Source organism: Thermobia domestica, chromosome 2 (assembly GCF_964235325.1).
Source record: "Thermobia domestica chromosome 2, izTheDome1.hap1.1, whole genome shotgun sequence".
Lineage (NCBI taxonomy): Eukaryota > Metazoa > Arthropoda > Insecta > Zygentoma > Lepismatidae > Thermobia > Thermobia domestica.
The window spans coordinates 175,210,252-175,235,164 of record NC_137455.1 but is presented as its reverse complement, the minus strand read 5'-3'; the positions used below and the strand labels follow the sequence as shown (position 1 = coordinate 175,235,164).

The 24,913-nt window shown below is 34.5% G+C and overlaps 1 protein-coding gene across 5 annotated transcripts in view; it reads right to left on the bottom strand.

Moving 5' to 3' along the window:
- LOC145677401 (sodium channel protein 60E-like) overlaps positions 1–24,913 on the bottom strand; it is an 861,846-nt gene that overhangs the window by 409,595 nt on the left and 427,338 nt on the right. For all 5 annotated transcript variants that reach the window (XM_081747910.1, XM_081747914.1, XM_081747904.1 and 2 more), the window contains one exon: positions 24,515–24,554. In XM_081747910.1, coding sequence (XP_081604036.1) covers positions 24,515–24,554 — 40 coding nt within the window. The remainder of the gene's footprint in view (positions 1–24,514; positions 24,555–24,913) is intronic.

Below are 24,913 nucleotides of genomic sequence, written 5' to 3'. Positions count from 1 at the left end.
TATTGCAAGATATTGTTTAAATAATAATAATAATAATTATTATTATTATTATTATTATTATTATTATTATTCGTATAACTGTACGAATTTCGATGGCAACTGTCCCCGAATATTAGAAAGTGAATATGGGACAACTATGAAATAAAGTAAATATATGCACGTAATTTTATTATAAAATTATATGGCGAACGCATTTTATCTTATCCCAAACGGTTATCGTTGAATATACACGATTAAAGGAGCATTATGTTGGTCAAATTAAAAGGACTCCACGATTTATCCCTCTATAAGGAGACGTTGTTTATGTAGTGTCACAATAACTTACTCGAGAAACAAACAAACAATATAGACCTTCCTCAATGATGAACACACCATTAAACGTTCTTCAAGTTAAGGCTACGTCATAGTTTTCAGCGATGGTCCCGATTTACATTACAATTCTTTAGGTATGGGGACGAGTCGAGCTAAAACTCGACTCGACTCGAAACTCGAAGCGAATTCGAATCGAGTCAAAGGTAATTTTCTCGAGTTGAGTCCCAAGTCAAGTCACTTTTCTGAGGTCGAGTTTCAGTCGAGTCGAGTTTGATAAATTGCTCACTTGTTTTAACTCGTTTTGAAATCATTACCTGATTAGACTGGAAAGGGAAAGCTATGAGAAATGTAAGCAGTAATGTGGAATATTTTTAGTTCTGCTTATGAGACGGGATATTGCTCGCATCTCGTCTCGTCTAGATTAACAAGATGGCAATGGATTTTTATAACGAGACAGCCTCAAATGTCGTAAGCACTTACATAAGTATATACCGTATTTCTTAACACTAAGGCTAAGACCTGCACGGTCGAAGATTTGAGCCGAACCAGCCCAACCCGGGTAGTGATGTTAACCGTCTCAGCTCGGTTCAACTGAGAGGACAGCTCGAGCCAACTCGGTTGAGATAAGGCACCTACTTGGCTCAGGTGAGCCATCGGCTCTAGCCAGCTTAGTTGGGGTAAGACATCAGCTCGGTTTCAAGCCGGCTAGGGTGGGTGAGCTACTGGCTCGGCTCGATAAAGAATGAGCTGTGAGCCGATCCGTCCGAGCCGTTGAGAACCCTAAACCCGGGTCAAGCAGTTTTGAACAAATTTGGCTATCGCCCTCTAATTTGTAACGATTTTTGGTTTGAGCCCGGATGCTTGCTTCTCCGGAACTCAAATCCAGAACCTCGTGAACGATGTCCTTGCCTCCTAGTCTTCACGACTACCAAGATCAGCAGTCAACTAGTATTCAGATATACCTATCTTTCATGTTTATAGATATGTTATAATAATAATAATAATAATAATAATAATAATAATAATAATAATAATAATAATAATAATAATAATAATAATAATAATAATAATAATAATAATAATTGTTGGTAGTAGTAGTAGTAGTGGCAGCACCATTGATAATAATTATGTTGTTTATGTAGGATACTTGAAAGTACTTGAAACTACACACAGCATTTGGCTCGATTTTCCTCGTTTTGACTCGACTCGAATCGCAACTCAAGTCAAATTCGAGTCGAGTTGGAGGAAATTTTTCGAGTCGAGTTCTCGAGTCGAGCTCAAAGATGTACGTTTTGAGCCAAGTAGAGTTTGAGTGAAAACTCGCTCGAACTCGCTCGTGCACATCCCTACAATTCTTCTTTACCTTCTAATTTCCAAAGAAGAAAAGACGATAGAAATTATTTTCACATTCTTTGAATTATATCAACACGTGTAGAAATAGTGTGTGATATGATTATCTACCATAACAACTAGTTTATTTTCTTATCTTTGAGGAATTGATGGCAAAGTGTGAGAGCAGAGAACTACCATTACAGTGACCCGGGTTCAAATCCCGGCGTCGCATTTACTATTTTTCTTTATTGGAAGGTATTGTTTACGTAAATGGTATTGTAATTCTGTTATTCCATTATATTATTATTATTATTATTATTATTATTATTATTATTATTATTATTATTATTATTATTATTATTGCAAAGTGGAGACTTGGCTACATATTGTATATGAATAATCAACACATTCCATTGAAGGGGACTTCGCGGAGGGAAATATCATCCTGTTGCTTTTTATTTGTTTACTTGCATGCTACACCAAACCTGGATACTACATTTCACCTTTCTATATCTACGGGAAGTACCCTAAAGGTTTTGATGATCATACGAGAGTAAAGGAATAAGTGATGAGATCAACGAACTTTGCGTATTAACAAGATTTAAAATATCAGGTTGTCGGATAAGTCATGACGTATTTCGGTAAAATATGACAAAATATGATTTGTGGATATACTGGAGATATTCAGATCATGCAATAGTTATGTCATGAATAGCTAAGATGTTGAGCGTTTTGTGTATTAATATTGCTCTTTGTTTGGTTTGGTTTTACAGATTTGACAACACACAGAAAATGGAAGACCAAAAATTGCATGTTCTCCATATTTTACTGTTTTGCTTCAGGCAAGATAAGAGCGCGCGAATAGTGTTTGTACTTTTTACTGTCCTCAATATTTCTGTGTTTTTGTCCCTGTTCTTAGAGAGTTATTGGAAAAACTAAAAGTGAGTAAAGGGACATTCCATGTCAAATCAACAAGTCATCAGACCACCATCTCCGATTTTTGTATAAAAAAAATGATGAACAGCTTTATTACAGTGGGAGGTGAAAAAATCCCAAGATATTACCTCTCTCCTCCTGAAAATGTCCCCATACAGGGTGTTCAAAAATGTCAAAAAGGTCATTTTTCAGCTACAGTGATTACTGTAAATTGTCATAAAATTGTTAATATGTGCACTAGAGACGTGGAACAAACACCATTAGAAAGCTTCACGATTGCTCTACAAGTTGTATTATATTTAAAAAACTGTAAAATAAAAAGTAACAATTGAAAAATTCAAATTAAAATGTGAATTTTGAAATTTCGTATAGAAACCCCATGCCGTAAACGTCGCTAACACCTAGTGGCCCACTTGCCGGTAAATGTCGATCGTCGCTACAGCGACGCGTCGAAGGACTGCCGCTGGTGTGCCACTGGCGGCAGGGTTTCGTCGAGTTGAAAGAGATATCTCGAGTCGGGGTATAGAAGTTACCACCGCATATCAGCGAGGACATCATTTTGGTCCGCGCTTCTTCGATTTGTCGCGGAGAATAGCGAACGTACCAACACGAACTATCGCCAGTCATGTGCATGCGGTTATTATTATATATTATTTTTTCTGACGAATTGTTCCTAAAGTGAGTTTCGGGGGTCAAGAGTAACCCCTGGCTCTACATCATGAAGTGAAAAATCTTGAGATGAGTGAGTATAATTGTATGAATTTAAATGACAACTGTAGCCGATCATTTGAAACTGAATATGGGAGAACCATGAAATAAAGTAAATAGACGCGCATCATTTTGTTATAAAATTACATGGCGAACGGACTTTATATCTGATCTCAAACGGTTATCGTGGAATATACATGGTTACAGGAGCACTCTGATTAGCCAAATTAAAAATACCTCGAGGATTTATGCCTCTATATGCGACGATTTCTTCATCGCCTCCGTGCCCAAGTCGGAAGAGCACGCGCCTTGTAATCCAAAGGTTTCTGGTTCGCGCCCATCCTGGGACACTTTTTTTCTTACATTTTTAAGTGTTTTCAGACTCTCCTAATGTAAACAAATTACGCATATAGGCGATTTAACATATTTTGGGGGAGTAATTTTGTGGTTCATTGGCGTTTTGTCGCGTCTCTGCCACTGGTGGGCCGCTGGTGGTATAATTTTTAAAACGAAAGTGGGGCCACCGCGGATCGTCGCTGCAGAGCCGCCAATTCTTGGTGAGATTTTGCTGGTTGCCCATCGGTGGTCCACTGACGCTTACAGCATGAAGTACGGATTAACGTGAATCCGAACCACATGAGCTACCGCCGGGAATCGAACCCGGCTGTATTTCTTCTTTCTCACCTAATATCGATTGTTTTCGATAATTTTAACAAACTTGCCCCGCTATGTATTTACCATATGTAGAAAGTGCACCCTTTCCCATAAAGGAGAATGTTAAAAAAGGCTAGGAGACGTTCTGTTTATTTCCAATAAAGAGTTAATATACTGAATTTTAGCTCCGTAAATTTAACAGCTTGTGACATATTTTTTTTCGCAAATATTTGGATCCCCACTCTCCCTTAGGATATTATTGTAATGAATGCAATATGATAACATCACAGTTTGGATTAAGGCCTAACTATATCCCTATAGCCATTTTATTTGACTGCAATTTGGCAGTGATTAGGCACACATAGTTACATTTATTTTTTATATAATAATTTATATATTACAGTGATTCAAAAATGTCTTGTTTCTAGTAGTTATCTCCTCTAAAACTTACAGGCTGTGTCTCGAAAGCCAAGTAGTAGTATACGTCCTATTGCTATTATTACAATTGCAAATATGAATATCCAAGAAATGCCTCAAGTTCTTTTTTCACTTAGAGATAGTAAACTCAAATAAGTAAACAGAAACAAACGAAAAAGGGAAATGAAGGCCTTGAAAGTAAAACGTAGACAAATTCACCAGTGTTCAGAAGCATATTTTTAAATCACGCTCGACCCTTCGAATAGGAGCTAAATACGCGGCTCTGCTAAGTTGGAATTATCCGTTTCTCGCCACGTAGCAGAAATAAAAAAATGAAGTGTCTGGAACCGTCGGTCTTCGTGGCCGAAAGTACTAATGCAATGGGCTAGTAATTATAATTGCTTTTGGTGTGGGTTCAAACCCGGGCTAAGGAAAGCTTTTTCTATTTTTTCTCTTTTTCTAAAATTTTCAAAACATTTTCTTTCATTAAAATAAGATGAAAATAATACTCAAAAAATGATTACGTTACGTGTGCAGTTTTGTGATACGAATTCACAGTATAAGTAGTAGTAGTAGTAGGAGTAGGAGGAGCGGGTTAGAAGCCCCGCAGAGCTCGTTTTCTTCCACCTTCACTGCCATGATATAAATTTAACTTCAACTGCTTCGTCAATTTTTCTTCTTCAATTCCAACAATGTGACAATGTTCTTTTATTACTACTATAATACACAATACATACACCAGAAGGTTTGGACAATCGCAAGCTGCAACCAATCAGAAACGTGTTTTAGTTTCTATGGCTAGGGTCGAGGGTGAAAAAAATATGGTGTTCAAAAGATGCTGTCTACAATCCAGTAAGCAGAGTGGGTCGGTGGGTCAGAGTGGGCACCTTCGGTGGTGGGTCGCAGTGTATCACATGCTGTTGACCCACTACCCACTGACCCACTCAGAAAACTCGATCCATTTGATCCACTGACCCACTCCAACTCTGGATTTGACACTACATAGAAGATGGAAGACCAAAAATTGCATGTTCTCTATATCTTATTGTTTTACAGGCAAGGGAAGAACGCGTGTATAGTGTTTGTGACTTTTATTGTCCTCAATATTCCTGTTCTTAGAGAGTTAGTGGAAAAACTGTAAAAGTGAGTAAAACGCGTCAAAATAGGAAGCGAGGTACTAAGGAAGGTTTGATTAATTAATTAACTTAAAAAATAATCCATTGCCCTGAAGCACAAGATTCCAATCAATATGAGTATATATCCAATGCCGTGCCGTGAAAAATCAGGGCCCGAGGCGAGAGCATACGGCAACGCCTCCGTACATATGAGTTGTCAATTTAAAGTTGACTTCTCTGAATTATTCTTTCTGCATAAAACTTTACTATTTTATCATGACTGAAATCAGAAAGTTTCAGCATTATTACACTGGAGTCGTAAAAGTGTGCAATTACTGATTCACTGCAGCTCCATTTTTCCTTCTCCCAGAACAGTGATGTCTTAAAGTAGTGACTTAAGCGTTAGTTTCATAATGTTGGGGACGCGAGTTCGATACTAGCTGTGGTAATTCAGGAATTTTTTATAATTTGCAATACTGATACTTCTGATGTATACTAACATGAAAAATATTCAATTTCTCTGGGTCTAAGAGTTGAGACGACTTCCTTCACAGCTGAAATCCGAGCAACACAAAATTAAATAATCCATATCAACTTCATTCGTAAGTAACTTCACTGGGAAGTAACGTGTTTGGACAAGTATTCATAAATACATAAGGGCTAAATACGTCCTTATGCTGTAATATGGGCCAAAAATGAGTTCCAAGGAGTTATTTCTAGCTGTGCACAAATTGCAAATGGTGATCGAACTTATAACGCTAGTCACGCGAATGATTCTATTTAAGATGTCACCTCACCTTTCTACCTAGAAGGGCGAAACAAAATTCGTTACTGTTATCAGCTAACAAATCTTTATATTCCATTTCTTGTTGTCATAAAATGATAATTCTATCTGTAAATCCATAAAGTAATAATATTATTGCGTTTATGTGTAACCTTAAGAAACATCTGACATACTCTATATCTTTTCTGTTCCCATGAATACCTTCGACTATGTTACTTTTCTTCTGTGGTAATAATAAAGGAATAATGTGAGTACAACACCAATTACATAAACATTATCTTCACATACAGAAAAATATTAGTTGCCACGACGGGATATGAACCCAGGTAGCTGCAATGAGAGTTTCCTGTTTTCACAATTTTTTAAAAAAAATCGCCATTGTTCGCCACTGGCAGCTCATGTACTTTCGACGTATTCCAAACACTACAAGAACACGAACACAGAAATACTGAGGACAGTTAAAATTCCCACCTTGCTCTTCAGAGGAATTCGAACTCCCAGTGGATTGCGCCTCATGATCAGAAGCCGAACGCCCGGGATCATTCGGCTAGTGCCACCGGTTCAATTTGCCACAAACTCCTCATATGAATATAAGAAAATAAACCAGTAGTTATGAAACATAAACATAGAACTGTCTATTTCTACACGTGTTGATACAATTCAAAGAATGTGAAAATAATTTCTGTCGTCTTTTCTTCCTCGGAAATTAGACACCGTTACTTGATAAACTTGCGCGTCATACAGAATATGTGTCGAGTAGGAAACTTTTTGAAGACTGTTTTTCTCCATTATTTTTGCTCATTGCGCTCTCCCAGTTTGTAATATTAACTCTTTAAATGTGCACTAGCACCTCGCAAAATATGGCCCCGAAATTCACTTTTAAAGTCTGCCTTCTCCTTGTTAGACCCTTTCGAGTGTGCAGCTAGTGCGAGAAAAGTACGTATTTTGCCATTCTATTTATGGATTATCTGTTGTATGTATTGTATAATGTTAAAATATTTCGAGCCTGTATATTACTGGTATCCTGAATGCAGTATGTTTTATCTTCATCGTTGTCTCACATGTTAACGTTTTCTATACTATCGACTGACACTTCTCACAGATAATTAATCTCTGACAATCGACTTTGACGTACTTTTTGTCACAGATTTGTTGCCTTTTTTGCACATATTTTCTGTACTTTTTTCAAGTGCTACGCCGTCGTTTCTGTGGTTTGGAATGCATCCAGGATTTTATGCAATGTTGCAACCCCAAGACAGTTCGTTTATAGCTGACGGGAATGGTTCAAGATATCGATTCCACACAACCGCCATTGGAATTGGTAAGCTACAGGAAGACTTTCTGTTCAAATTTCCGCATTACGTAGCATGGATCTTCCTCCTTGTACGGATATTCTAACATGTGTGTTTTTGGGGTGAATCCTATATCAAGCCCGTTAGTCACTGAATGTTGTGCATATAGTAGTTTACTTCCTACTGCACATTTGTTCCTTCTACAGTCTTGTTGTTGTTGTACATTTGTTTGAGAAATTTTTGAGGTCCGTACAGAGAAACAACGTTGGAGCCTCGTATCTACCTTATTTGGCAACACTAATAAAACATCTTTTGCTATTTTCTTTCGCATTTTATGCGAAATGTTTTAATGCCATAAATGGTATACGTTCTATTTGAAAAAAAAAACTGTAAGTTTGTGTTGGGATGCCAACACTGCTTGTGTGACACTATTGTTGTGTTGTTGGTCACGTGTCCCCTTTCCATAGGTATCAGGTTAAATACAGACATTTTTGTTTTTAAGCCTTTTCCCAGCGTTTTTGGGGTATAACTCGACACATTCTCACCTGCTCACTCCCGTGTATATGTACGTAATACGTAGTGGGTAAACAAGGTATTTCTGAACCAAGTGACTATCTCCATGATGATTAGTGATCCACAATTAGTCTGGGTACCAATTTTCATAAATATCTAGCTGTCACGATTTGCATACGTCCTTTGTCAGTGATGCATCAATGAGTTATGTAACGACATTTCTACGAGAACGGAAATAATAAAGTTTGTGAAAGTAAGAGAGAGTACCATATTGATACGAAAATAAACCGATCTGACTAAATTTTAATTGTGGAAATTAACGTAACATTTAGATTTGCGACGTTACAATACGTGGCTATCACAGGATTTTGTTATATTTGTTTAAAATGATGCTTATTTCTCATTCTGTACCCTTGGTCTTCAAGTTGACTTGTCACCTTACTCTGATGTAATTGTAGAAATTGAAAATTGACGAAGCTATCAAATGGCTGGGCTTAATTAGTTACAATGACCTAATACTAAATCGAATAACTACAATTATAATGCAATCTATAATAATAATAAAACCTCCACATAACATTACAACAATTACAGTACCATTGACCATACTTTATCACAATTATCCTGTACGTTCATCATAAAATCCTCAAAAGATCTGTACTATCCATTATAATTCTAATTAGCTATAACAACAAATAAACGTATTTAATCATTATCTATAAATCGATGTGTATGTACAGCATTAAACATAATTCATAATTTTTCAACTCTAATTGACCTGGCCCTTCAGATACCCACCTCTCCTGATGCTAATAATACCTAACAAAAAATCAGTTGAAGGTAGATCTTGTAATGTTTTATCAGAACTACTTATGGAAGATACACGTTAAAACGAAATCACAATTTTAACTGAATTTACAGTAAATGATTTTTTCCCTTTTCTGCCTCGAATTTTACGGGAGCGGCTTATAATGGAGCATTGTCTTTTCCGTTTCTTTCCGTTTGCATCTTGCTACAGAAAACAAATACTTGTCATTAATCATGTATTTAACATACTTCTGAATCATTATAGTATATTTTTTTTTGCTTTTTTAAAAGAAGAAAGTACAAATTGAGTTTTTAAAAGCACTTTTATATCGTACTTCTTTTCCTTTTCTTTTTTCTAAATTTTAAGAAGAAAGTACTACTCGCGTTTCTAAAACAGTTGTATGGCTGTATTGGACTTATTATTTTTCTCTTTTCTAGAGCAAAGTTCCAAATCACAGAACTGTGCTACCTCCTTTATATATGTAAGAGAAACAAAGGTCATATTTTTGCAGTTAATCTGCAACATTTTTCACATCACGAATGTGACCTCTTGTAGTATCTATAGTGTACTGTTTGAAACATGCCTGTAGCCTAGACAACCCACAATATACTTTCGCTGTTTGGGTTGCATAACATTCAGAACTGACCAAGAAATGTTATTTTCTACGGCGAATGGGATTGCAGTAGAAGCCACGGCAGATCTCACTCCCATTCAGTCCTCATTCAAAATTATGTTCCGCCCAGACTTCGGTAAGTGCCTCACTCTCTAATCTCAAGTTTTAAAATGTCATATAAGACATTCAACACGAATGACAAGTCCATCTATTATTTCAAACAAACAGTCTCATTCTTATCTAAGAATGTAGTACCGAAATTCGGTGACAAAACATCTCCAAACACGGTTGAATGCCCGCCAAGACTCCTGTTCTTAATCAACTTAAGTTTCATGTGATTCTTGGACATTATAAAGAAGGAACACAATTATTAGATTTCAAGACACAAAAATCGTTAAGTTTCTCCCTTTACTTCCGTTTAAGAGAACAGCATTTATATTGCCCATTCTAAAGGTTATAGCTCCGATTGAGTCAAAGCAGTCAGCACTAGTCAAACAAATTGAATGCTTTTCGTTATTTACAAGGGTAAACGTTGGGTTATAAAATCAATTATACTACTGATTAAAAAGAAAATAATAAACTATTATATTTTAGCATAACTGGCTGGACTGTTCATGGGTAATGTAAGTTTAATAGGCAAATTAAAAGTAACACAGAGAAAATTTATTGTTATTGCATTATTTCCGAAATACGGAAATGAAACTGATAAGCAATCTCCGAGATTTTATGCAGCCACGTTAAAATTATTAACAATCGCTCCTACTACTTGAAATAATATATACCAAGAACTTGATATCTCTCCGTAATGTATAGTGGCTAGCGCGTGCACTTTAGGCGTATGTGATTTTGGGCTCGATTCCCAGAATGAGAGCATTGAAAGTATTGTGGTGGTTGGGATCCCGCCTTATACTAAAGTGTAAGTCCACGTATCTCACAGTCTCAGTGCTGCAAAAAGACGCTAACTTCAACAAATAAACTGACAGCACTTAGGCTTTGACCTGAATTCGAAGGAAAAGTATTAAAAATTCTTTTTTTCTACAATCAGCGACAGAAGTTCTTTCTGTTTAGTAAAGTTTATTATGGGAATAACGGTGGTATGGTTGGAAGATACAGAAAATGACATTCTTCTCAATTTACTGAAAACTGTACTCAAATTGTCTTTCCACTCTGAAACTATTTGCGAAACTAATTCCATCAAACGGAAAGAACTTTTGTCGTTGACTGTTCATCGCTTTCAAATAAATTGTACTCAAGAACGTTCTAAAGCTACTGGCGAACCTGAAAATACCTCAACTCCTTACTCTATCTTCAGGTAGATTTATTAGACAATAAATGTTTGTAGTATATATTCGTGCAGTGTATTTCTTCAGAATTTGTTATTGCCAGAACTTGTTGTGCTTCCATACCACATATGGTGGCATGATTATGGGGTCATTCATCCATACAGTATATAGTAAAAGACAACATTGGAGAGGCAAAAAAACGTACTTGGTCGTTTAATAGATTTAGTCAGCTTTTTCCCCAACAAGAAAACGACGAAAGTTAAAAGCGAATGACCTTGCTTTCAGCACCAAAGTTCTTTCCTTCCCTCTGTGAAGTTAGTTACGAAAGAAAATACTGCACAAAATCGATATAAAATGGAAGTAAAAAGAAAAAGAAATCAAATAGAATTTCCTACAACAAACGAAGTTTTTGGACCTAATAGTGCGAAAAAAATAAAGAACTTCTAGAACCAAAGTTTTAGTTCAATTCAAAAATCAATAATGGTGAAATGTACTGATCAAAATCCTTTTATTATGTGGTACGGTATAAGGCAAGAACTACCGCTAGGTTACGCTATTAGTTTATATTTTTCTCTATTTTTCTGTTCGTGATGTATGAAGTACACAGTCATTTAGATCCAAAATTGTCAAAAAAAATTCTATCGTAGTAATTTGTCCAACTATACGATGGTTGTTTAGCACTGTGAATAATAGTGGATAAGAGATCTTCCAGGGCCCTATACAACCACTTAACGCTTACATGTTGTCCTTTATTAGAAACAAAAATAGACTTAGTTTCGTTTCGCATTGTAAAATGATGGTATACTTTCAATCTATACGATATTCAATATTCTAGTAAAAGATTTATCAGTTCCAGTTCTAGTTCTGATAGGAGTCTAATGGAGAAATCGGCAGTGGTAAAAAAAATGGAGATGGAATACATTCTTGGGACATATAATCTACTTTAAGAACATTTCTTGCTCTATGAGGTATCTAATAATAAATTAGGAAGTAGTTAAATTTACATCTTCCTGTTTCAATGTAGTGAGTGATAAGTGGCAGAATATATGGATTATTGGAGTGTTGTTGAAATCATTTTAAGAAAAATCTCACTATTTCTTAGCGTTCATGATTATGAGAATCAATATTCAAATTAGGATCCCTACTATTTCCATTTTTACAATAGGTTCAGTAGACACTACATTCATATAAAAATAATTTCGCTCTCTCTCTCTCTCTCTCTCTTATTATTATTATTATTATTATTATTATTATTATTATTATTATTATTATTATTATTATTATTATTATTGTACTCGTAGGTGTAGCACTTGGTCAGTTACAATATTTAGTTACATCCTAATTATCAAACACATAATGCTATCATTTCACTGCTCTTATTTTTGGCTTTTCTGTAACATTTTAGGGGATTGGTATGTGTCATGCCTACTTTCCTTATTAACAATTTTACGCTGAATTTCAAATTGAGGATCTCAAGATGGTGCTGAAGACATGTAGGCCAAGTCACCCTGTTCCATCTTCCTTCAGTGTTCTCTGACACTGATAGTACGACTACTTAATCAATAAAATGATTCACGATTCTAACGTTTCTTTTGAGCATTCCAATCGCATAGTTTTGCTTTTCTCGTAACATATTCCAATGGCCTCCTTAATTCCAAGTGCTCAACCGCTATAACTTTGTTTATGTTAATTTCTTCAAATATTATATCAACTTCATTACGTTTTCATTTCGCAATTTGGTTACTATGCCTTTGCTTGTAAGAATACAAAAATACCCTAATTCAGAAGATTCCAGAAGTTTTATTAACGAATAGAGGGGAAGATCGAAGAACGGTTATCGGAGGACCAGTTTGGATTCAAGAGGAAAAGAGGAACAAGGGAAGCAATACTGAGTCTACGGTTGATCGTTGAACAGCACATCAGAATAAATAAACCAATTGTGATAGCATTTGTAGATATAGAGAAAGGTTTTGACAACGTAGATTGGAATATCATGTTCAGAGCGTTGAAGAAGCTGAGAGTAGATTACAGAGACAGAAGAATAATATACCAACTTTAGGGAACCAGACAGCTGTAATACGAAGAGATCAGAAGGAAACAAAAATAAGTAAAGGAGTGAGGCAAGGATGTGGACTTGCACCTCTCCTGTTCAACGTCTATATAGAAGAGGCTATGAAAGAATTCTTAGATAAAAACGTGAAAGGCGTAAAAATAAATGGTCAGGTTTTCAGCACAATAAGGTTTGCTGATAATATAGCATTGATAGTGGAGAACGATGAGGACATGCAGAAAGCACTTTCAAACTTGAACGACCAACTGAAAAGAAACATGCAAAATGAAGATAAATAAGAAAAAAACGAAAGTGATAAAGTGCACAAGAGCAGGACAGGAATGGCTAGCAAACGTATGGCTAGATGGAGAGAAAATCGAAGACGTTAAGACGTTTCCCTATTTAGGATGTCTAATATCCTCGGACGGAAGAAGTGAAAAAGACATAAATGCCAAAATAGCACAGGCTAAACAAGCATTCAACAAGAAAAGAGGATTACTAACATCAAGAAATGTGTCGCTGGACATTCGTAAACGATTTATTAAGACACTGGTATGGAGCGTGGCGCTTTACGGATCAGAGACGTGGACATTCAGAAAAGCCAGATCTATTTAACTAAATATATAAAAAGATATATTTAACTAAAATATTTTCATAGAGAACTTTCCATTCCTTTCTCTGTCTGAAAGGAAAAATGTCTTATCATTAATCAAATGTGTCCTCGTCCTCATCCAACTAATGTAAAATAACAACAATATAGCTAATTCTTACATTCTTAGCAACTAATACACTTATCCATCAGCAAGCTTCTTTTCCTAACCTATTCATGGAACAAAAACATATTCAACCATAGTTTTGTCTCCAGTTTGGCTTCACAGAGAACCAACCAAACCTGTATAGAAATTGAAAGTCCAATGATTTTAATATGCACTAGCTAGAAGAATTCCAGAATCTTACAATCTCTGGGTTGAACTAAGTATTTATACACTTTGTTTTATTGATTTGAAGTTGATAGAAAGATATTCCGAAATCTAGCCGATGGCACTGTTGAACAATACCGCTTCTTTTAGCCATGAAACTACCTATAATCCATGAAGCTGCTGCTATCGAGTTTGTTGTCTCATCTATAGATCACATGATTATTCAAGTGTAACAGAACCTGCATCTAGAATGTTACTGACATCGCTGTGTCAGAAAAGAACTCTCGTGAAAAAAGTATCGCGGATGATATTTTTCACTTTTGGATCAACTAAGACCTACTCTTTCTAAATTACGGGGAAAATATTGAACCATAATATATAAAAAATAAAACTGAAAAACTAACTCTATGGCCTATGGAACCCGAGGTTCAATGCCGCGTTCAAAAAAGCTCTCCACTGACTTCTATCCTTAGCCAGTTGGATCCAATTTCTACTTTGTGTTCTTATTTCTGCGAGATCCATGTTAATGTTGTCCTCCCATCTACGCCTACGTCTTCATAATGGTTGTTTTCCGGTTGGTCTTCCAGTTAAGATTTTGAAAACGTTCCTACTTTCTTGCATCCTGGCTACATGACCTGCCAACCTGAGCCTCCTAGACTTGATGGCCCTAACAATGTTGGGTAAACCGTATCAATTATATTTTTTTATTTATAAATTATTCTTTCATAATCATTTATTAATATACCGTCGACTACACTTACTTTGGCCTACTAAAATGCCTTTCATGCAAATTTTATTTCAAAACCATTTTCATGCATACTGATTATGCCAAAGATTTATAGAAGGTATTTTTTTACATTATTAATTTAAAATCCTTAAAAAAAATACCTTCTATAAGTGTTTGGCATAAACAGTATGCATGAAAATGGTTTTGAAATAAAATTTGCATGAAAAGCATTTTAGTAGGCCAAAGTAACTGTAGTCGACGGTATATTAATAAATGATTATGAAAAAAATATATGCCTAAAATATGAAAGTAAATCGTTCTCCAACTTATATGATTTTGTACGTACGTAGTTCAACAAGAAATAATGTAAAAGATTGGAAGGAAAACAAAATTTGTAATACATTTGAGAGTGCCGGAAGTTGAATAATAAGATTAAGTCTTGTAGACGCAAGAGAGAGAAACTCAATGATAGGAGGTGAAATAGAATTTTGTACGAGAATGAATATTGGAGCTGAAATCAATAATTTAATAAATTGGAGGCCTGTAGCAAACAATAGAGAAAAAAGGGAAGTTGAAAGAATAAAGGTGGGTATATGTAAATAGGTTGAAAATTAGGTTAACCGTTGAGGAAATGGAACTAAAATCAAGTTGCAGGTACACTGTGAAGTTTTAAAATATCATATATCTTACAATATAAAAGAGTAACATAGTTTATACTATTATCTACATGAGAGATTGTTTTGTGTATACTTATATATATATATATATATATATATATATATATATATATATATATATATATATATATATATGCATAACAAATAAGATCTCTTTATATATGATAAGAGAGAAAGGAACTATAGAAAATCTTTGAAAGTTTTCTACTGAATGGCTCAAGACGTCACATTTTTTCTTTCTTTCTGAGCAGTACTTTTTTTTATTCGTCCTCAGGCAAGAAGAGTCTGCACAACTCAGCAAAATGCGTAACAAGAACGACAGACACACATCCTCACACACAAGAAAGTAAGAAAAAGAGATAAAGAGAGTGGCAACAGAAGAGGGAAGAAAAACGAGGTAAAATCGTATGTCAAAGTCACAACCAAGAAAACGAAATCGCTTTAAAAAAAGAAACTAAAAGGAATTTACTTTCCTTCAAACGCATCCGTAAGGACAATTGGCAACTGGTTTACTTTCTTCTTTCTTACTTTCTTTCCATTTTTTTCTAAAATAAGAGAATGAAGAAAGAGCGAATGGTCTATTCTATAATCAAATTTGGGTGACAAAAGGTTTCGATTGGAAGAATAGTCTTTTTTTATTTACCTACTCAGCATCCCCAGAAGAGGAAAAAGCGAACTACACCATCTTCGTCCCTTTTTCTTTCCATCTTTATTATTCAAGTCCGAATTGGAGGTTAAATAAACCATCACTAACTTACAACTTGAGAATAATTTCAGGACTTTCTCTAATCATAGACGATGGCACAATATTTTTTGTTCACTTTTATATTTTCGGAATTCAAATACATAGAGACCATCCCTGAATAATTCTTGCATAATATATGATAACGTTAAAAATTAACACCTACCTACATTGTTTCGAAAGACTTAGACACATAGGACTTCGTAGAAGTGCGAAAAGGATTTTGAAAGTAGTGCACAGTAGCATTCTTATTAATAAGGAAAAAAATACTTGTTGTAGAACAGAAAGAAAGATCCACGTTCTTTCTGGAACGCGAGTGTACTTTACGTTTTCTAAATCTCCAACGGTTTGCTTGATGTATGGCATTGCTTGTCTCAATGACTTTCTAGACAGCATTCGTTATCCATATGCATCATAATGCTGTATCAATACGAAAAATTCACCGTTTCTATTGGAAACTATTCTAGAGATCATGTCCACCAAACGAAGGTTACTACCTGTAAGAGCGTACGAGGTCAGGACTCCATGTTAGTTTATGATATGTTGCCCTATATAACTTTAGTGACGGAAAGAGACATTACACTCCTACAAATAAACCAAGAAGTTAGGAATTTTGAATGTTTTGGAAGATTATGAATATACACGGATTCTACGCATATTTGTCTCTGGAAACTATTTGGAGGAATCCTGATCATGTCCGATTATATCGCTTTAGCCGATAATAGTATTTGAGGTTGGTTTGTCCTTCTCCAGCACCAAGACTGAATGAATCGTGTACCTATAATTTTAGGATAGAATCCAAACCATAGCAATGAGTTCAATGCTCTCCTATCAGGAATCAAACGTTGGATTACAAGCACTAAATAAATGCCTCTTAAGTAGTACACCAACGAGATAGTATTTGAGGAAAGATAAGAGAAGGTGTGGTAACCCTTGTCTTCTAATGTGTCCAAAAGGTCCTGTAAATTAATAGTTAAATGTAATTTCCGAAGATCGAATTCGGAATTTATATTAAGACAATTCTATTAATCCTGTGACGATATGAACATTATCGATAGTATTGTTACTTTATTGTATTTTGTTATATTGCCTAGTTTAAATTAATGTATCGAGTGAGATAATGACTGTATAATAAAAAAAAATATGAAACAGGAGCAGAGAAAGCTTTGACCACAGTGGAAAAATATAGCTTCAAAAAAAAAAAAAAAAAAAAGAAATACTGAATTGATAATGGAAAAAATGAAATGAAATCTTAGAGTTTTATGTCCCACGGTTATGCTGGCTAGGCTAAAGGAGACAGTGATGATGAGAAATGAATGAAATCGTGGAATGAAGCATTTGGAAGGAAATGGAAAAACCCACGCACACGGTATTTGTCCAACACAAAGTTTACTTGGCGGGAGCAGGATTTGAACCCGGGACCCATGCACCAGAGGTAAACGCTGTACCACTGAGCCACCGCAGCCCCTGAATTGTCAATGGAACCATACCATTTCTCGGATCTTTTTTCCAGCTAATTTATGTATCTGAAAGACTTTTGTATATTAACGCTATTCATTAAGAGCTACTGGGAAAACGCTTTTACCGTGCATATTGGATTTAAAAAAAAATCAATCAATTCCCAAATATACAATCTTCGTAACTTATTTTCATTCGAACATGCATTCAAGTTCCAACTTCACGTGACAATAGTTAAATTCTTACAGAATTCTAGAATGTACAATATATTTGATCAAATTAGATAAATGTTTTGTTAAATCTAGTAACTTCACTTCTACCTCACGTTCTAAAAGTACTACATCAGTAGCCAATTGAACGTGAAACCCACACATTGCAAAGCATAGTTTTTTAACCATATATTTATTGGAAAATCTCAGCAATCGTGTCTTTCAGTATGTTACGCCGACAAGTTAGAATGCCGTACATTCAAATCATAGCCGAGGAACGGTTCACTTCTGTTTACTTAAGGAAAACCTAATAAAATTAAAACATATTCATATGAAAATAAACATAATTTTCCTCAAGTATCAAACTCATCAAAAGACTGTAGACATTTTCTTTGTAAAATAGCACAAATAAAATACTTAAAACTAGAATGATGTCTTTACCTAATATCAATAATTTAATGTCATTTGAAAAAAAGCTCTAAGCTTTTCCCGCGTAACAGTGACACTTTTCCTTTCAAAACATAAGAAGCAGTTTCTTTTGGAATGTGAGAGTTAGAAAATGTGTCAAGTTTCCTACAACATTTTAGCTTCACTGAGTGATATTTAATGACATACAAATGTATGCAAAAAAAGATTTAATATTAAAGACAACAAATAGTAGGATAGCGATCAACACGTTTTTGCTACCATTATTTTTGTGTCAGAACGTCACGTTTAATTTACTCCCATTTTAGGCAAAAGTGTCAATTTATGAGAGCTAAACTTAAAAAGGAGAGAAAATCAATTCTTTAGTCTATGTGAACTTGAAGGGGAAATACAGGAGTAACACAACAAAGTTTTTAATATCTGGTTTGAAGAAATAACACTGTACGGTCTTGAGTTTCGCTCCAGTAACTAATGCATTTGTACTTAAACTTTTCATGACAGAACGTTATAAAATGTTCAATACTGTAACCAGATAAATTTTGGACTATTCTTGCAGAACAATGAAGTTACTAGATAAGGAAAATATTTCCTAGGTTACTCCTCCAGAACACTTTAAAATGACCGAATAATATTCAAATCAAGTAATATACCACTAACTAGTAACGGGGCCGCGGCGACTAAGTGGGAGAACGTTCACCTCTGAGGCAAGGGGTCACGGGTTCGATCCCAGCTCCCGCCAAGTGAACGTTGTGATGGACTAACACCGTGTGCGTGGGTTTCCTCAGGGTTCTCCCGTTTCCTTCGACTTTCTTCATTCCACCATTTTATTCATATTTAATCATCACCGTCTCCTTTAGCCTCGCCGGCATAACCCTCGGACGTAAAACTCAACAATTTGATTTCATTTTCACCACTAAATAGTAAGTACTCCCATTAGCAATACAAGGGCAACCGATTTTTGATTGTTCATTTCTTGGGATCAATTGGATAGATCATCTCCATTAAGAACTCAATTTTTAATTTTTGACCCTCTAAATCCTGGCTGATAGTGATCCATGACCCATGATTCTTGAGATTTTATCTCTCCCGGACGGACACATGAAAAGACATAGTAATAATATAGAAGTTTTTTGGTAAACCAAGCTCCTTAAATACATGCCAATTACGCTTACAGGAAATCGAAACAACAAAGCACTTGATTTTCGAGAAGAAGAAACTTACCAAAATGTGGAGTCAACAAGAAATAATGAAAGGGAAAGAATAAAAGTAGTATTGAAGATATGTTTTAAAGTGAAAGAAGAAGAATTAAATAGAGCACTTGATTTTCGAGAAGAAAAAACCTACCAAAACGTGAATTCGATAAAGAAGAATGGAAGGAAAGGAGAAAGACGAAATCTAGTGTTGAGGCTATATTCTACTGTAAAGTGAAAGAGGAGGAGTTAATTGGGAAATAAATAGAGAAAATTATATTACAAAAATTTTAGTGGAGAACTAAAATTGGAAATAGCAGTTTTATGTCATTAAATAGTGTCAAGACAAATAATACTGTACTACTGGAGAAAAGAAAACAAGAATACTTTGATCAGAATATTCATGCATCGATAAATGGAACACGGATAATCATGAGTTAGGTTATTTTATTTACATTTCTCTTCAGCCTTACTAATCGTGTTTCACCAGTTTTTCCGAGAAAAAGTAGTTCATATAATGTCTCACTGTTGTTAACAAATATTTGGATTTCACATCACACTATACATTAATTCTTCATAAACTTGAATTGATGACGGAAAGTTATGTTAAAAATATATTTTTATAAAAAGCCTTCAGATGTTAAGACTCTTAATTCACTTGTTCCACATTATTGATATTTTCAGTAAATTACAACATACTACTATGCATTATTGTTAATTTACATACAATAAACTGTAACAAAATATACATTTATACTAAAATAATGATGGATGTTTATTCCAATATCAGTAACTTTACTTGCATTACGCTTAAACCGTAATTGAAAACGATATAGTGACAAAATTTGTCAGTAGTTTGTTATAATTTTACTGAAAAACTATATAGTGCAGAACTAATGTTAATAGCAAACAAGTCATCATTACTAACAAGTTATAATTATAAAATGTAAATAAATAAAAGCTCTATAAACAAGCTAACTAGATAAATGCATCAGAACCACGATACCGAGTAAAAGTATGTTCAAGTATATTCGAATATTCCTCGAAATATATTCAAATATTTTATGAAATATTTTAATGAAACGATTTATTTATTTCATTTATATGTAACAGAATTTGATAGGATTTCCATATAGAGCACACATTTCAGTGATCATCTTGCCAATCCTTTAATGTAAAACACTCAACGTTTCACTGCCATTTGATTAATGTTTTTTTAACACTATGTCATTCAGCATGCTTTAATATTGAATTTGATATGATGCCATATTACACACTTACACATTATATATCAGTTATTGCTTGTGACATTATGACAAATCTATTGATCTCTCATTCATCAAATTCTATCAAGTTCTACAACAGAATAAAAGAATTTTACAAATTCACATAATATATGTATATTATACTGTAAACAGATGTGTAAATATATTGTCCTTCTTTCGTCTTCGATCAGCGAAATAAAAGAAGAAAACGGAAAAGCAAATGAAAAAACTCGATCGGTTATATGTGTAGCAAGAGTTATTGTAGTCTTCCATTGAATCGACATATTCAGCTAAGATTCTCTATCATAGCCGCTTATTACTACAAATATGCAAATGTTGATGGCCTGTTCAGCCTTATCGCCTCAATAATACATAAGTATTTGTATACTTCGCCTTATGTATGAGGTTGTATCAAAAGGTTTGAGACTAGTTCTGTAATTCTGCAACATACAGTAGCACAGAACGGAGTATACAGGAAGCAAGAATATATATATCAGTGTTCTAAGATACGTTGTACTGAGTGTTCCAAGAGGTCCTAAGTAAAATTAGTAAGAATCAAGTCTGCGAATTCATTACGAACATTAAGTTGGAGTAAAGAGCAAACGTGAGACTGGGCAAGTTCACTATAGTGACAAAGCAAAAGTTATCAAAGTGGAAGAGCTCATCACCTAGACGACTGAGAAAGCCAAAACAGATCTGCAGCAAACGTGACTGGATCTGTGGTGCACTAAAAACTGCATGTTCTATGTTGATAAGGCGCCCTGTCACGGAACTTTTGCCACGCGTTAATTTCTCACTAGAAACAATACTGCTTTACTTTCGCACTCATATACCTGCCAGATTTACTCTTGAGGATTTCGTTATTTTCCCGACAATGAATATCCAACACCAAGATTGCAATTTTGATACCACTGCGGACATCCAGTGAGAATCGCAGAAGGTACTTGGCGCGTATTCCAAAAATGTCAGGAACACTGAGAGCGTTATATGTTTACCCGAGAGATTACTTCGAACGTGGTAATGTTTAAACACAGATAAATGGAGTACTTTCTTGTAAATAATACTAAGCCTCTAAACTTTTTGATACTTTCTCGTAGAAAATATCGAAGGAATTATTTTGAAAACTGAAACCAAATCACCACTCTTATAAGCAAGCAAATAGTCATTACGAGTCCATTCTATCAAGTTTCGTTCAGAGTCGAAAAAAATCACATTCAGTATATTTGAAAATTAACCATAAAACAATTTCTGCCAATTTCGTCAACATTTATTTCTAATGGTGCTTTTTTCAGTTTTCAGAAAAAAGAAAATCTAAAAAGTAACAATAAAAAGAATTGTTTGGGAATGCGCTGAATGATCCACGCCGCCTATCTGGTAGATGAGAACACAGCAGTTGTCAGAATTTTGACAGCTGTAGATCCCAGGAGAACAGAGGATAATTTTTCCTCTCTCGCGTTGGTCTACAATGTTAATGCCATTACCCACACAAACAAGCGTATGGATGGGGAGAAACAGTTTTTTTTTTTTAAAAAAAAAAAAGAGCACACTGCGACTGTTCGTAATACAGGAATATGCCTTACTGATGTGGTAAAGTTAGCGTTACCCTGAAAACATATATAAACATTTTTCTTTAATCTCTTTAACATCAAGCGTGGTCTAGTTTAATGATTAACACTAAGCTTCGTAGCGTATAAGCTAGAAAGTATGCGGGATGAAGAAAAAATACTGTTTGAACTTCTATATTTTGAGAAAATTTTGCTAACACCGACAAGCAAATCATTCCCCAATTTTTAATGATAATAATTACAAATGTTGCCATAGTAGGATTTTGTTTTCGCAAAGTGAGTATGAAAGTGGACCATTATCTCGATAGTCGATACACCCTTGGATCTTTTAAAACTAATAGACAAAAGCGCTAAAATTTGAATATTGACATGGAGACATTATTTGACATACTCAGATACTACCAACTTGACAATGCCGCCAGCTCAATATGTAGTCATATTTTTTCAAGCAGCACTAAGTCAGGTTATTACAGATTTTAAATCTATATTTCAAACAATTATTCCTTATTCAGTGTTCCAAACGAAGAACGTAACACTATCATAAACATACAAATTTTGAAGTCCTCTATAAAATAATAACTTATGAGTGAGATATTCGGCGCAATGAGAATCCGAAGTACTTTAGTGTCCAATACTATGCTTATGATATAACCAATTTCAAATGAAGAGGAATGAAATTACAAAGGTTTGATTTTTTTAAATCTTTATATTTCGAAATTGCTTGGATAAGAACCCAATCAAATCATTTAGATGGTTCGTAAGAGACGTAAAGATCATAATACCGTTTAAAGCAATTTGATATCTCAATGCATTTGGGGCATATGGTAAAAATTCGAAAAGTTTGCAACACTGCTTACAGTTATGTAATACCGAGAACTTGTTGTAAGTACACTTACCGAACAGTATTGCTGTAACGTTAGGCGAAGTAAATCAACAAATGTTTTAAAAAGTTCTCACAAATGCGCTATTTTAAGCAATATAGCAACCTTTAAAGTTTTTTCATATCTCCGGAACGGTTTAAGATATCAAATTGAATTATAATATTTATGTCTATTGGAAACAATCTACGTAATTTAATATGACACTTATCTGAACTCTTTTCGAAAGAAAGTCTTTTGAAGAAAGTAAAATTTTTCAGTTCGTTGTAACTTAATTGTACCTATTCGAAATACCGTATATTCGTATAATGAAGGTACTAGTGTTCGGATACTTCGGACATGCATTGCCCCACTCGTCTTACTTGCGTTATTAATGTTGCAGAAACCTCAAAAATTTGTATGCTTATACTATTGCGTTTTTAGTTTGTAATACTGAATAATAAGTGTGTGGTATTGTAAGTTCGTTTAACGTGTTAATTTGAAATGTTTAGGAACCTGACAAAGTCATTTGAAAAAATATAACTAAGTTGACAACACTGACAGTTAAACCGATTGTATTGCAGATTATGTCAGAAATTGTTCCCCCTGTTGATATTTGCTTCATTCAAAGTTTCAGCGTGATATATTTATTGGTTTGGAAGTAACAAGGGCGTATAAAGATAAAATGGTCTATTCTTTATAATCTTTGGACAATGCACAACCATCTCTGAATAACATTATTATGCAAAATTCAAAACGTTGAAGAATTATGAACTGAATAAATATCTAGGTGAAAATATTTAATTTTTATTATAAATCTAAGACGTCTCAGTCTGTCAATCACGCTAATTCTCAATAGTTCACAGTCAGGTTAATAGTTGTTTTTACTGCACTGGCAACAGATGAACACTAGCTTGCAGGCAACATTTCAAACGAACCTATCGCTAGCATACAGACAATTTACAGACAAACTTGTAGCTAGCGTGCAGGAAATTTACCGACGAACCCAAGATATGGAGGGTGGTGGAACTAGTAGCCCTATATATATAAACCACACTTATGTCTCTGAGAGCAAAGCCGGGGTCAGTAGCGTGGTCCTCTAATCTAGTCTTTTAGAACGAAATAATGTAGTGAGGAATGATTATACTGTAAAGGTTTATCTTGTATGATGATCTGTACATCCGTAAACTGCACCTGATTCAACCAGGAATTCCTCCACGCCCCTTTAGACATCATATGCAGCTTCGCATAAATTTAAATTGTCAGCCAAATGGATACATATTATAAACTATGTAACCGCTCTCAATATATCCATATGAATTTATTGTCACTTAATACAAATCCTTTTTAAAGACAAAAATAGTTAATTTGTTTTAAACAGAATATGTTCCATTAAAAAAAATAGTTTCTTTCAGAATCAAAATCACCAGCATACATACAAATATACGGATCTTTCATCTTAATGAATTTTCATTGAAATACACCACACAATTTGTTTATTTTCTGCTTCATCATACAAAATTAATATCTACAAGTGTATTAGTTTCACGTCACAATGATTTCGTCAGAACAGCGGAAACTATTTAAAATACGTTTTTCATAAAAATGCTTTCACATTCAAAAACGAATTTAAATGAATTATTAATATTTTATGTACTTACAAAGGCTAAATTTCGTTCATGGATGAAAAGTACCACATACCTGAAACGAAAGAAGAGAGAGAATTTGTGTGTATAATAGAAATATTGCTACATAACACTGGACAATTTATCAAATGATTCGAATAAATCACCTAAATAACAGGTAGTTTAGAAAATATAATCTTCTACAGTCTGATGGGAATGAAATTCTTTAACAGTTGTTACTTGCAGAGTCTTCAATATCTTACGTAGATAGGAATCGCCCTTAGTCTTTTAATAATCTTTACGAGTATTCTGCTTCCTACATAAATATACTATATATATATATATTAAAAGCTAATATATATATATATAAGCTAAATAAACTGTTAATCGCCCACGCAAAACGTCCAAAAAGTTACAACATATGACAAATTTATA